The 14,399-nt window shown below is 40.6% G+C and overlaps 1 protein-coding gene across 4 annotated transcripts in view; it reads right to left on the reverse strand.

The window, feature by feature from the left end:
- Positions 1–14,399, reverse strand: part of LOC122539953 (anion exchange protein 2-like) — a 90,436-nt gene that overhangs the window by 35,172 nt on the left and 40,865 nt on the right. For all 4 annotated transcript variants that reach the window (XM_043675174.2, XM_043675173.2, XM_043675178.2 and 1 more), the window contains 3 exons: positions 12,562–12,652; positions 2,785–2,863; positions 684–868 (listed from right to left, as the gene is read on the reverse strand). In XM_043675174.2, the coding sequence (XP_043531109.2) occupies positions 684–868; positions 2,785–2,863; positions 12,562–12,652 (355 nt within the window). The remainder of the gene's footprint in view (positions 1–683; positions 869–2,784; positions 2,864–12,561; positions 12,653–14,399) is intronic.

Below are 14,399 nucleotides of genomic sequence, written 5' to 3' on the forward strand. Positions count from 1 at the left end.
ACAAGTTCACTTTTGTTTTTGCGTGTTTTCATTCGTGTTTTCTCCCTTTGGGAAGTAGTGTAAAAGTAGCGGAAACGTTTCCAGGATAATTATCAGCCTGTTGAACCTTGTCATGAATGTTCCTTCCACGGCTAACAAATTCTGCTGTGCATATAAGGCACGGTGGCACAGTGGTTAGCACTGCTGCCTCACAGTGCCAGAGACCCGGGTTCAATTCCCACCTCAGGCAACTGTCTGTGTGGAGTTTGCACATTCTCCCTGTGTCTGCGTGGGTTTCCTCCGGGTGCTCCGGTTTCCTCCCACGGTCCAAAAATGTGCAGGTTAGGTGAATTGGCCATGATAAATTGCCCGTAGTGTTAGGTGAAGGGGTAAATGTAGGGGAATGGGTCTGGGTGGGTTGCTCTTTGGAGGATCAGTGTGGACTTGTTGGGCCTGTTTCCACACTGTAAGTAATCTAATCTAATATCTAATATTGAATACATGGCCTCCGAACCAGATGTAAGGATGCTATTGCTGCATCATAACATTGTAAAAGACTCACTTAATCCAATAGAAACTAGACAATGGCCAGTAATTGGGCTCCAGTCTTGGTAAGAAATATTTGGTTCGGTTCATGGAGCTCAGAACAATACGGTGCAAATTGCATGTGTTGAAAGTCTCAAAACCTTGGGAAGTTATTGTACCTGATCTGACATTAATGTTGAAATTGAACGCCCAACTTCATGGTAGTTCATCCTGGAAGTGCTGGGTCCCAGGAGCACATAAATAAATCGGATAGGGATGGAGATTTCTAAAATTGACTCCAGTTGAACAGCTGTTGCCAGCCGCACAAAGGCCATAGTCGGGGACTTCAGAGATTCAACGCATCCTGTGAAAGGGAAAACATTGAGGTTACTTAGACTATTTCTTATTGTCTCATTTGTATACATAACTAAGCTAAATCTTGGTAACAAACTAGGTTCCAGCTTCAACAGTGGGCATTTTATCTTTCATCTGTACTGCTAGACCATCAGAATTTAATGAAAAAAATTTAATGGCATATCATTTTGTTGCAAATATTTCAACACCATTTGCATTGCTGTGACAATCGCATTTTCTTGATCTTACATTCAAGATCAGAGACGTGGTGAACTCGCTCCGGACAATCACAAAGGCCAACTCCCATCTATAGACTCCATTTACAGGTCCATTGCCAAAGAAAGGTCGCCAGCATTCCCAAAGATCCATCCCACCCTGGCAATGTTTCTTTACCATCGGCGAGAAGGTACAGAAGCCTGAACACATGCACAAGCCAGTTTCGAGACAGTTTCTACCCTAGTATTGTTAGAATACTGAATGGACTCACAAACCCTTAACATTTGACTGTACCAGTGTTTTTGTTTTTGCCACTGTTTACCTATTATTTACTTATCTATGTTAGTTAACTCTGTGATCTGCCTGTATTGCTTGCAAGACAAAGCTTTTCACTGTGCCTTGGTACACATGACAATAAATTCAGTGTTGAATTTGAATTCACTGGAAAGAAATAAGTACAGGCAGATAGTGATATAAGGTAAAGGTTTAAAACATCAAAATTGAATCACTTTAAATAAATTTGGTAAATGGAAATGATCATATTGACAGTGATGGCTGTAAGGCTTGGGCACAGTGGTTAGCACTGCTGCCTCACAGGGTTCAATTCCCGCCTCAGGCGACTGACTGTGGAGTTTGCACGTTCTCCCCGTGTCTGCGTGGGTTTCCTCCGGGTGCTCTGGTTTCCTCCCACAGTCCAAAGATGTGCAGGTCAGGTGAATTGGCCATGCTAAATTGCCCGTAGTGTTAGGTAAGGGGTAAATGTAGGGGTATGGGTGGGTTGGGCTTTGGTGGGTCAGTGTGGACTTGTTGGGCCGAAGGGCCTGTTTCCACACAGTAATGTAATGTAATCTAATCTAAATATAACTGCTTAGAGTCAAGAACAATACTTAAAAGCAGCAAAGTCCCACACATAAGGAGTTGGAATGCACGATTAAAAACTTTGAATGTTGAGTATTAGAAGTCATATTAGAATCAAGATCATAAACAACTTGAAAATCGAACATATTAGAAAAATGGCTTTGAGCAGGAGATAAATAAATTAGAAAAATACTTTCCTATAATATCACATACAGTTATTTGTTTGCATCGTCACACACCACAAATAGCAATAAAATGAATGACAAGTCAAGTTGTTTTGGTGGCTTTAGCATGGTTTAAATATTGACCAAGACTCTTAAAAGAATTCTGTGGTTTCTTTTGAAGGGCACAAACAGATTGAACCTTGCCCCACCCCCCCCAAGATTTTGTCTAAAGAGTGTTGATCAATATTTCACTTGCGTGTCAGCCTAGATTATGAACTCCATTTCTATAAATGGTTGGCAGAGATAGACTCAAGGGATATCTCAAAGTAGAAGGAAATTGCAGCAGGAATAGTTATGGCTTAAATCATATTTGGTAGAAATTGGACAACCAATGCATGGCAATGCAACTCCAGCTTCATTCTATGGCACAACATGAGACTTGCCCGCTGCCCAGTCAGATCACTCTCATGTGGTGCTGCAATTTTATAAGCTTATCGAAATGTTTGTAATTTTGGTTGGAATGCATTCGCTCAACTTTTGTAGTCCCACTTACTTCTATCACACATCGCCCCTTCTCACTCCCAGAAGGAGGGAAGACAGCAGTTTACATGAACGTTTTGTGATTTAATTCAAACAATTATTTTTATTACAACAATATTGTTACATGGAAGGCCATCACCACACTCACCAACAAGAACAATAGTGGCTTCTGTGTTTTCGGTTATTTTATCCATTATTTCTGAATGAATCTTCTTTTCATGGCGTACCTGCATCACATCACAAAGTATTAAAGCTTATGTAGTGACAAACCTTTTTTAAAAACATTTCTTGGAGCCAGAAGAAAACACTCATGAATATACATTTTCATAATCACAGAAAGGTCTGCAAAATTATTAAGGTAAGAACATCACTTGCTGGTTTTCAAACAGGATTGAAGACACGTTACACATTGTTTATATTATTTACTAATGACTGGAAGATGAAAGTGAAAGTACCATCACCAAGTTTGGAGGGTAACACAAAATTAGGCAGGAAGGCAAGTGATGAAGATGACACAAAAAAGCTATAGAGAGCTACTGATAGGTTCAGTAAATGTCTGGCAGATGGAACATAATTTTGGACATTGTGAGGTTATGCACTTTGGCAGGATGAATAGTGGGGCTGAATATTTTGTTGATGGAGAAAGACAAGACAAAACTTGGAAAGCATTGAGTCATAGAGATGTACAATACAGAAACTTGGAGAGATTTGGAAAGCATTGAGTCATAGAGATGTACAATACAGAAACAGAAGCTTCGGTCCCACTCATTCATGCCAACCAGATAGCCTAAACTAATCTAATCCCATTTGCCAACACTTGGCCCATATCCCTCTAAACCCTTCCTACCAATGTATCCATCCAGATATCTTCTGCATGTTGTAATCGTACCAATCTCCACTACTTCCTCTGGCAGCTCATTCCATATACACACCACCCTCTGCTTGCAAAAGTTGCCCCTCAGGTCCCTTTTAAATCTTTTTCCTCTTACCTTGAACCTATGCCCTCTAATCTTTGGACTCCCATAACCTAGGAAAAAGACCTTGCTAGTCACCCTATCCATGCCTTTCATGATTTTGTAAACCTCTATAATGTCACCCCTCAGCCTTTGACATGCCAGGGAAAATAGCCGCAGCCTAATCCTTGCTTACGAATCACAAAGAGCTGGCACCCAAGATCAGCAAGTATTATGAAAGGCAAATGGAATGTTTGCCTTTATTTAAAAGGGAATAAGGTATAAAAAGAAGGAGGTCTTGCTAAAGCTGGAATGCTGTGAACAGTTTTGGTCCCCTTATCTATGAAAAGATACATTGGCATTGAAGGCAGTCCAGAGAAGATTCACTTGGTTGATACTGGGCATGGAAGGACTTTCTTTCAACGAGTGGTTGAGTAGTTTGGGCTGCACTCATTGGGATTCAGAAGAATAAAGGCAACCTTATCGAAACAAATAAGAATCTTCAGGGGCTTGACAGAGTAGATGTGGAGAGGTTGCTTTCCCTGGTGAGTTGTCTAGAATGAAATGACATAATCTCAGAATAAGGGGACGCCCAATTAAGACAAACGAGGAGAAATTTCTTCTGTTAGAGGGTAATGAATCTATGGAATTCAATACCATCAACGGTTTTGGAGGATGTGTCACTAAGTACATTCAATCATGTGTTAGACAATTTCTTAATTGGTAACATAATCAAGGATTTTGGGAAGAAGACAGAAAAGTGGAGTTGAAGATTATCAGATCAGCCATTATCTCATTGAATGGTAGATCAGACTCGATGGGCCGAATCTACTCATGCTCCTATGTCCTATCTTATTTTATTGTACTTTCCTAAATACGCTAACAGATTAACTTAATTCTGCCCATCACAGTTCTCCATTTCATTTCAAGCCTAATTGTTATAATCTCGATCTGTGATTATCATTAGTCTGGACATTTTAAGAGTAATTTTAATACACTCACCCTCATTTGTCAAACTGCAATCAAATCTGGAATGCTAAATAGGATTGGCATACAGCAGAATATTTTCCTTCAGGCAATGTCTGAGATCCAAGATGGTTTTTGGAAAAATATGAGGAAATGGTAGAGTTTTGGCTGTATCAATGTATTAAAGAACCTTGGTGAGAGTGCCAGCCTTTTTGTGGGTCCTCCTTATTAAGACATAAGTAATCAGTTTAAGTGTTTGATAAAGAGCAAATCCAACGTTTATTGTTGAGAGGTGTTCAAGATTGCATGCATAATAAAGAAATATTGTAATTAAGTCAATCCTCTATAGTAGACGTAGTTTGTAAGGACTGTGTATTTCATTTTTTGCTTTTAAAAAAATGGTCTGAAATAAGCATTGTTTTAAAAACCAGTGTTTGAAAGAATAGCTACAGCTTGAAAAGCAACTAACCTGGCATTGTACACAATGTTTTGAACATGTACGAACTGAAGTTCAGATTGCAGACAATCTGGAGCCGAGAGCATGTATTGATGCTGTTCTTATTGGCAAAAAGAAATTGATTGGACTGTGGGCAAATGGCAGTTTTCAATGAGACCATAAGACCATAGTGGTAGAAATTAGGCCATTTGACCCATCAAGTTTGCTCTGCTATTCAATCATGGCTGATAGGTTTATCAACCCCATTTTTCCACTTTCTCCCCGTAATCTTCGATCCCCTTGGCAACCAAGAACTTATCTCTCTCCGTCTTAAATATACTCAATAACCTGGCCTTCACAACCCCCTATGACAATAAATTTCACAGATTGACCACTCTCTGGCTGAAGAAATTTCTCCTTATCTCCATTCTAAAAGTTCTTCCAAGGCTGGGCCTTTGGGTCCTAGTCTCTCCTGCCATTAGAAACATCTTCCCAATGTCTACTCTGTCCAGGCCATTCAGTATTCTGTAAGTTTCAATTAGATCCCCCCCTCATCCTTCTAAACTCCATCGAGTATAGTCCCACAGTCCTTTCTGTTCCTCATATGTTAAATCTTTCATTGCTGGGATCATTCTCGTGAACCTCCTTTGGACCTGCTCCAGCGCAAATACATCCTTCCTGAGGTATGGGGCCTAAAATTGCTCACAATGTGGTCTGACCAGAACCTTATAAAGCCTCAGACGTATATCGCTGCTTTTATATTCTAGTCCTCTCGAGATGACTGACAACATTGTATTTGCCTTCCCAATTACTGACCCAACCTGCAAGTTTACTTTGAGAGAATCCTGGAGTAGAACTCCCAAGTTCCTTTGTACACCAGATTTCTGAATTTTATCCCCATTTAGAAAATAGTCCATGCCTCTATTCTTCCTACCAAAGTGCATGACATCACACTTTCCCACATTGTATTCCACCTGCCACTTCTTTGCCCACTCTCCTCACCTGTCTCAATTTTTCTGCAGTCTTCCTACCTCCTCATTACTACCTGCCCCTCCACCTATCTTTGTATCACATGCAAACTTAGCCAGAATGCCCTCAGTTCTTTCATCCAGATCATTAATGTATAAAGTGAAAAGTTGTAGTTATAACACTGAGCCTTGTCAAACACCATTACTCACCGGCTTCTATCCTGAGAAGGACCCTTTTATCTCCACTCTCTGCTTTCTGCCTGACAGCCAATCTTCTGTCCATGCCTGTACCTTGCCTCTAACACCATGGGGCCTTATCTTACTCAGCAGCCTCCTGTGCGGCACCTTATCAAAGGCCTTTGGGAAATCCAGATAGATAACCTCCATTGACTCTCTTTGGTCTCACCTGTTCATTACCTCCTCAAAGAATTCTAACAGATCTGTCAGACATGATGTCCCTTGATAAAACCATGCAGACTTTGCCTATTTTATCATGCACTTCCAAGTATTCAGAAATCTCATCCTTCACAATGGACTCCAAAATCTTACATACAAGTAAGGTCATACTAGTCGGCCTATAATTTCCCATCTTTTGCCTGACTCTTATCTTAAACAGGAGGGTTACATTAGTGATTTTCCAGTCCTCTGGGACCCTCCCTGACTCCAGTGATACCAAAAAATCGCTACTAAAGCTTGCACTATCTCTTCAGCTATCTCCTTCAGAACTCTCAGGTGTAGTCCATCTGGTCCAGGTTATTTGTCCACTTTCAGACCTTTCAGTTTTTCTCGCACCTTTTCCTTGGTAATGGCCACTGTACTCATTTCTGCCCCTCCCCAACTCTCATGAATTTTTGGAAGTTAGTCCATGAAGACTTATGCAAAGTACTCATTCAGTTCCTCAGCTATTTCTTTGTTCTCTATTACCAGTTATCCAGCATCATTTTCCAGCAGCCTAATGTCTATTTTTGCCTCCCTTTTGCCCTTTATATATCTAAAGAAACTCTTGCGATCTTCCCTAATATTACTAGCTAGTTTACCTCATATTTAATCTTCTCCTTCCTTATTTCTTTCTTCATTGTCCTCTGTTGGTCTTTGTGGCCTTCTCAATCCTCTGCCCTTTGCCACATTATATGCTTTCTCTTTTGTTTTTATGCTGTGCCTGACTTCCCTGGTCAGGCATGGTTGCCTCATCCTCCCTTTGGTATGCTTCCTTTTTCTCGGGATGAATTTCTGCTGTGTTTCCTGAATTACTCACAGAAACTCCTGCCATTGCTGTTCCACTGCCTTTCCTGCTAGGCTCCTCTCCCAGTCAATTCTATCCAGCTCCTCCCTCATCACTTTGTAGTTGCCTTTATTCAACTGCAATACAGATACCTCTAATTCCACCCACTCCCTCTCAAACTGGAGAGTAAATTCTATCATATAATGGTCACTGCCTCCGAAGGGTTCCTTCACCTTAAGCTCCTCATCAAGCTCCTCATTGCACAGCACTAAATCCAGAATTTCCTGCTCCCTAATGGGCTCCACCACAAGCTGCTCCAAAAAAAATCTATAAACATTCCACAAATTTCTTTTCTTGAAATCTACTACCAACCTGATTTTCCCAGTCCACCTGCTTACTCAAAGCCCCCATGATCACTGTAACCATACCTTTCTTACACGCCTTTTCTATCTCTTATGCCCCAAATCCTAACTATTATTTGGAGGCCCACAAGGCGGCCTTTGTGTGGAGCCACAGAAAATGGGGGAGATACTTAATGAATATTTTGCATCAGTATTTACTGTGGAAAAGGATATGGAAGACTGTAGGGACATAGATGGTGACATCTTGCAAAATGTCCAGATTACAGAGGGGAATGTGCTGGATGTCTTGAAATGGTTAAAAGTGGATAAATCCCCAGGACCTGATCAGGTGTACCCGAGGACTCTGCGGGAAGCTAGAGAAGTGATTGCTGGGCCTCTTGCTGAGATATTTGAATCATCGATAGTCACAGGTGAGGTGCTGGAAGACTGGAGGTTGGCAAACGTGGTGCCACTGTTTAAGAAGGTCGGTAAAGACAAGCCAGAGAACTATAGACCAGTGAGCCTAACCTCGGTGGTAGGCAAGTTGTTGGAGGGAATCCTGAGGGACAGGATGTTCATGTATTTGGAAAGGCAAGGACTGATTCAGGGATAGTCAACATGGCTTTGTGTGTGGGAAATTATGTCTCACAAACTTGATTGAGTTTTTTGAAGAAGTAACAAAGAAGATTGATGAGGGCAGAGCAGTAGATGTGATCTATATGGACTTCAGTTAGGCGTTCGACAAGATTCCCCGTGGGAGACTGATTAGCAAGGTTAGATCTCATAGAATACAGGGAGAACTAGCCATTTGGATACAGAACTGGCTCAAAGGTAGAAGACAGAGGGTGGTGGTGGAGGGTTGTTTTTCAGACTGGAGGTCTGTGAACAGTGGAGTGCCACAAGGATTGATGCTGGGTCTCTACTTTTTGTAATTTACATAAATGATTTGGATGCGAGCATAAGAGGTACAGTTAGTAAGTTTGCAGATGACACCAAAATTGGAGGTGTAGCGGACAGTGAAGAGGGTTACCTCAGATTACAACAGGATTTTGACCAGATGGGCCGATGGGCTGAGAAGTGGCAGATGGAGTTTAATTCAGATAAATGCAAGGTGCTGCATTTTGGGAAAGCAAATCTTAGCAGGACTTATACACTTAATGGTAAGGTCCTAGGGAGTGTTGTTGAACAAAGAGACCTTGGAGTGCAAGTTCATAGCTCATTGAAAGTGGAGTCGCAGGTAGATAGGATAGTGAAGAAGGCATTTGGTATGCTTTCCTTTATTGGTCAGAGTATTGAGTACAGAAGTTGGGAGGTCATGTTGCAGCTGTACAGTACATTGGTTAGGCCACTTTTGGAATATTGCGTGCAATTCTGGTCTCCTTCCTATCTGAAAGATGTTGTGAAACTTGAAAGGGTTCAGAAAAGATTTACAAGGATGTTGCCAGGGTTGGAGGATCTGAGCTACAGAGAGAGGCTGAACAGGCTGGGGCTGTTTTCCCTTGAGTGTCGGAGGCTGAGGGGTGACCTTATAGAGGTTTACAAAATTATGAGGGACATGGATAGGATAAATAGACAAAGTCTTTTACCTGGGGTGGGGGAGCACAGAACTAGAGGGCATAGGTTCAGTGTGAGAGGGGAAAGATATAAAAGAGACCTAAGGGGCAACTTTTTCATGCAGAGGGTGGTACGTGTTTGGAATGAGCTGCCAGAGGATGTGGTGAAGGTTGGTACAATTGCAACATTTTAGAGGCATTTGGATGGGTATATGAATAGGAAGGGTTTGGAGGGATATGGGCTGGGTGCTGGCAGGTGGGACTAGATTGGGTTGGGATATCTGGTTGGCGTGGACAGGTTAGACCGAAGGGTCTGTTTCCATGCTGCACATCTCTATGACTCTATGACACTATGACCTTTGCGGTTTCTCAACTCTACCTACACTGATTCTACATCATCTGACCCTACTTTGATTAATTTTAGTTTTTACTAACAAGGCAACCCCACCCCCTCTGCCCATCTGCCTGTCTTTTCAATGGGTTTTATAATCCATAGATATTTAGCTCCCAGTCCCGATCCCATTGCAGCCACATCTATGTGATGCTGACCACATCACTCCTGCCAATTTCGATTTTTACAATACCTTCAGTTCTGTATTAACCGTCCCTCTTCTCAGTGTTACTCATTTATCTGGTGTGTTTGAAGTTTGATTCAGAACCTTTTCCAAACACTCTGTCCTATTTAGTGTGCTGGAGACTTTAATATCCTCTCCTGAGTTCTCCTTTCTTTTCATTTTTTTTCATATTTTTCAATGGACTTGAATCCACCCCCATAGTTGTTCACTTGCAACTTTGCTTCCTATTGGTCATTATACTTTTTGGAATGTTACCCTTCCCTTCCCTGCCTGCTCCACCCTTTCTAGTTTGAAGTCCTGTTGACCACCCTATCTACCCTTTTTGCTCATTCAGGTAGAGTCTGTCCTAACAGTACAGATCCCTCCTGTTCCAAAAGCTGATGCCAGTGCCCTAAGAAAAGTAACCCATTTTCTGCACCACTCTTTTAGCCACATATGTATTTCCCTTATTCTTGAGTCCCTATGCCAATTTGCACATGATGCAGAGAGTAATGCAGAGATTATAACCCTTGAGGACCTGTTCTTTACTTTGGTTCCTAGCCCCTGATACTCCCTGAACAGGTCCTCTTTCCTAGTCTTGCCTCTGTTGTTTGTTTTTTGTTCAGATGTGGACCACAACAATGAGAGAGACTCTTTGCTGACTAACATCTGTATGGTTGGTTCTCAACTGGCTGAGCAGATTGGAGCTGGAAACAAGTTACAAAGACAGGGAGAGAGAGAGAGGAGAGGGGAGGGGGAGGCAAAGAGAGAGAGGAAAGGCAGCCCATAAGCTTTCTGTTCTCTGCAGTCAAAAACTCAGTTTAAACTGAAGCAAACATTAGTGATTATAATGAGTTCAGCAAGGTGGACCTCATGGAATCTGACTTCCATGATATGGGCTGTTAATCTGGTCCAATCAGGGAGCCCTGACTGACTGATAAGAACAGGACTGTCTAGGGAGGGGTAGGCGCCGCAGGGAGTGGAGTGCATTATTTCCCCCTCCAACTCTATTTTGATTTAATCCCTGCCCTCCCCTTCACTGTTTGATCACACAGCATTGCCTTTTGTGAAGGGCACTGCTTGTCACTGGCCACGCGGGTGTTTTCCTTTCTTCGTGGTGGTGGAAATTGAATAAAGATTCGTGCACTTTGTGTCTCTCACTGTATCTCACACCTGCACACACACACCATGGGTGCTGGGGAAAAAAAACTAGCACTTAAAAAAAAAAGAACAGGAGTGTCAGATATCCTGTTCACTCTCAGGGCTGGCTCTGAGGGAGCTGGATCAGTGTCAGCGACTTGCACATGTAAATAAAGGATGGCTTGGTGATGGGATATCGGCTTCTGTGGAGTCATTTCACAAATCACTTACTTTTCCTGCAGTGGTTGCTATGAGTTTTGACTTCTAAATTGATAAATCAGAGTCATTTTGCAAGGGAATAAGCCACTCTTATTATTTACAAACCAGTGGGAGCATCCAGAGAAGGTAACTCAACACCAAAGGGTCTAAACAGTAGATGAAAGATTTGTTTGTGTGTCAGGAGAGTTATAAAGGAATGAGAGCTTTGTTAGTCATGGTATATGTCAATGGTTTATATCTAGCCACCTGTAGCTATAGTTTAACTACTTGCAATAAATATTAATTTTTAGTTTGTACAGAAATGTGGTCTCTATTCACTTTGGGCCAAAAGTCAGGTAAATTAGACTGTACTTTTTAAAAGAATTAACATTTGCTTTGACCCTGAAAATAGTGGGGCTCAATTTACAGTGTGCTATGTCAATAAGTACAGTCAGTTCTGCGATAATATGTCTTTTGTTTAATGTGAATTGGCCGTAATGTGATTGGTGAATTGGGAACGCTGGTCCTAAAACGTGAACATGTAAAATGTGTGTTGGCTATAACATGATTAGATTGCCAACACTTTAAGTGTTATTTGTACTGCGTGATTTTTGTATAGCGCAGAGTAGCACAGGAATGAAACTATCACATTTTTGAGGGAATGACTATAGTAATAAGTTATCCATTGACAATACCATGCAATTTTATCATATTCTGGGGTTGGGTTAATGTCTTTGGTGAAGCTAGCCTCATTGGTAAAACCTAGAATGACCCTACTGCATGGAGTTAGGAGTCTTTCTTTTCTAATAGCTATGTAAGCCAATTCTCTAATAGACAAGCAATGGCAAGATCACCAGGTCCTGTAATCATTGAATGTAAAGTTTCTTTTGGTTAAACTGTAGATTCATCATTGCCTTTGAAGTTTCTTAGGTCGTGCATTTTGTAAAACTGACTATGTTTCATGGAAGTGGGTAAGTGGGCAAGTAGTTAGACAATAGCTACAGGAGTATTTATTCAGGGAGTAACTCTGACATCCTGCTGGCTTCATTCCTGTGTGATGTTCTTCGGGATTTAGTTTGCCAATGAATGTCTGTGGTTGTGTTGGATGATCAACACAAAGTTGATAAGTGAGTTTAACTAATTTCAAGATTTGCTGAGATTTATTCTTAACAATCTGAGTAATCTCAACCTTGGAAACTGCTGATGCTCAGTGGCAGAATTGGACTTTTCAGTTATAGCATAATCTTGTTGCACATCTAGCTAAAATGAAAAATGTGTTAATAGCAAGTTAGTACATTCTCTAACAACATTCCATAGTGCTTTCCCAACTAGACTACACTAGTGCTCCTGGGTGCAATAGTGCAAAATCCAAACTCATTTTACAAATAACTCTTATTATGAAAGAAACACTACACTTAAGAGTCTTTTTTAGATTGTGATCTGTATTTCTATGTTGAACTTGTTGGACTATTCATTTTCACCACTGATAAACATCTCTGAATGTTTTGCTCATAGATCCTAATAAAATCCTTTAAAACGAGCTCCCTGGTAGTGAACATTATCAACCAAATTTGGAATTGAAATGCTGACTTGCCTCTTTCCTTGGGGAATGGAGTTGGGTTTCAACATCGTGTTCACTTGAAGTAAGCTGGGCTCCATCATCTTCAATCATTTGGTGCCTATGACTATAAAACATTCAAATCATTTATTGTATGTTGATATAAAACGTTACACACTTTTCGAGAAAAAACTGGCAGTATATTTATTTTGTGAAATTGTTTTCCATTGTCTGCTATTTATACCTATTGAATTACAGAAGATGCATCAGAAAAGGGCATTCAGCCTACAATGCCTATGTTGTCTCTGTGATAGAGATGTCCAATGAGGGTCAATGGACTCAAATGGTTAACTCTAGTTTTCTCTTTACGGATGCAGCCAGATCTGCTGAGTTCCTCTAGCACTTTCTGTTTTTGTTTCGGATCTTCAGCATATGCGTACATTCTTTCACTTTAATCCTACCTTTCTTCTGTTTCCCCATTACCTTATAAATCTCTTCTCTTCGAGTATTTAGCCACTTTTTAAATGTTACTGTTGAAATTGTTTGTACCATTTTTTCAGATCGTGCATCACAACGCTCCACGGTATCAAAGTCGCTTTTATTATGTCACCTCTAGTCATTTTGTCATTCATCTTAACTTTGAATATTGGCTCTTCTTTCATTTGAGGAAAAGTTTCTCTTTTCTTACTCCATCAAAGCTACTCATTATTTGGAATGCCTCTATCAAATGTCTACTCAATTTTCTTTGCCATAAAGGACAACCCCCAGTTTTTCCACTCTCTCCATGTAATTCTAATCCTTCAACTCAGGTCCCATTCCAGTCAATCTCTTCTGCACCACCTCTAAGGCCTAGAGATCCTCCCTAAACTATAATGGCTAGAATTGAACATAACAGTCCAGTTGAGGATTAACCAACATATTCAATGATTTAAAATAATTTTCTTGCTTTCCTCCACTCCTTTATTTGTGTGACTGTCAGTAGCACTGTTAATTCTGAGTCAAAAGGTGATGGGTTCCAACCACTTCAAAGGGTGGAACATAAAAGTCTTGGCTGACAGTCAGATGCAGTACATTAAAATGAGATCTTGTTTGCTTTCTTAGGTGGATTTAAAAGGTTCCATGCCAATGTTTTGAAGAAGTGTAGGAGTCCTGACCAAACATTATTCCTCCAACCTTGAGTACTTCATCAAAACAAGTTAGACTAACACAATTTTTAACAAATCTAAACTAACTTAAAGTTGTTCACCCGTATTTGTCCTACTTTTAGGGCGAAAGCAATTCAATTGTCAGCATAAGATTTTCACTAATCCCTGGTAAACATTTCAAGACCCTGATACATTAATTGGTTCTGCTACTTTTTCTCATTTGCTGATCTCCCCTGTCTCCCCAGAGCATCAGGTATCACACACAATCCATGTGTTAAACAGAGAAAGCTGCAACAAAGCACTTGGTAAGAGCTGATTTACATTATTATTACACTTATTATAAATTTGAATATTTGTTTTTTTTTTAACCATTGTTCTACCTGTCCAACTTCCTTTAGTTTTCCTTTTCTAACATATTATATTTTTCTCTTTTTGGAATAACACTATCTGTCTTATGACTTCAATCCAATATTCTCTCTGTCTCTTTAAAAGTGCTGTGCCTGGGTTTGCAAAAATGATCAGCTTTGAGGAAAACAAAACAACTGTGAAATGTGGATATTTGCTTCATGCAACAATGCCAAAGAGAACAAGTAAATTAGTTCAGACAGAATGCCCATCCTCCACGCTCCAATCCCAGAACTTCCAGATTAACATCCGAATGTGTAAAATATAACAAATGCATAAATTTGTAACTCCCCCCATCTAAGAACTGTAATTGGTTTCCAATTT

Source organism: Chiloscyllium plagiosum, unplaced genomic scaffold (genome assembly GCF_037043375.1).
Source record: "Chiloscyllium plagiosum isolate Xiang-an unplaced genomic scaffold, Cpla_swu_hap1 HiC_scaffold_32, whole genome shotgun sequence".
Classification (NCBI taxonomy): Eukaryota; Metazoa; Chordata; class Chondrichthyes; order Orectolobiformes; family Hemiscylliidae; genus Chiloscyllium; species Chiloscyllium plagiosum.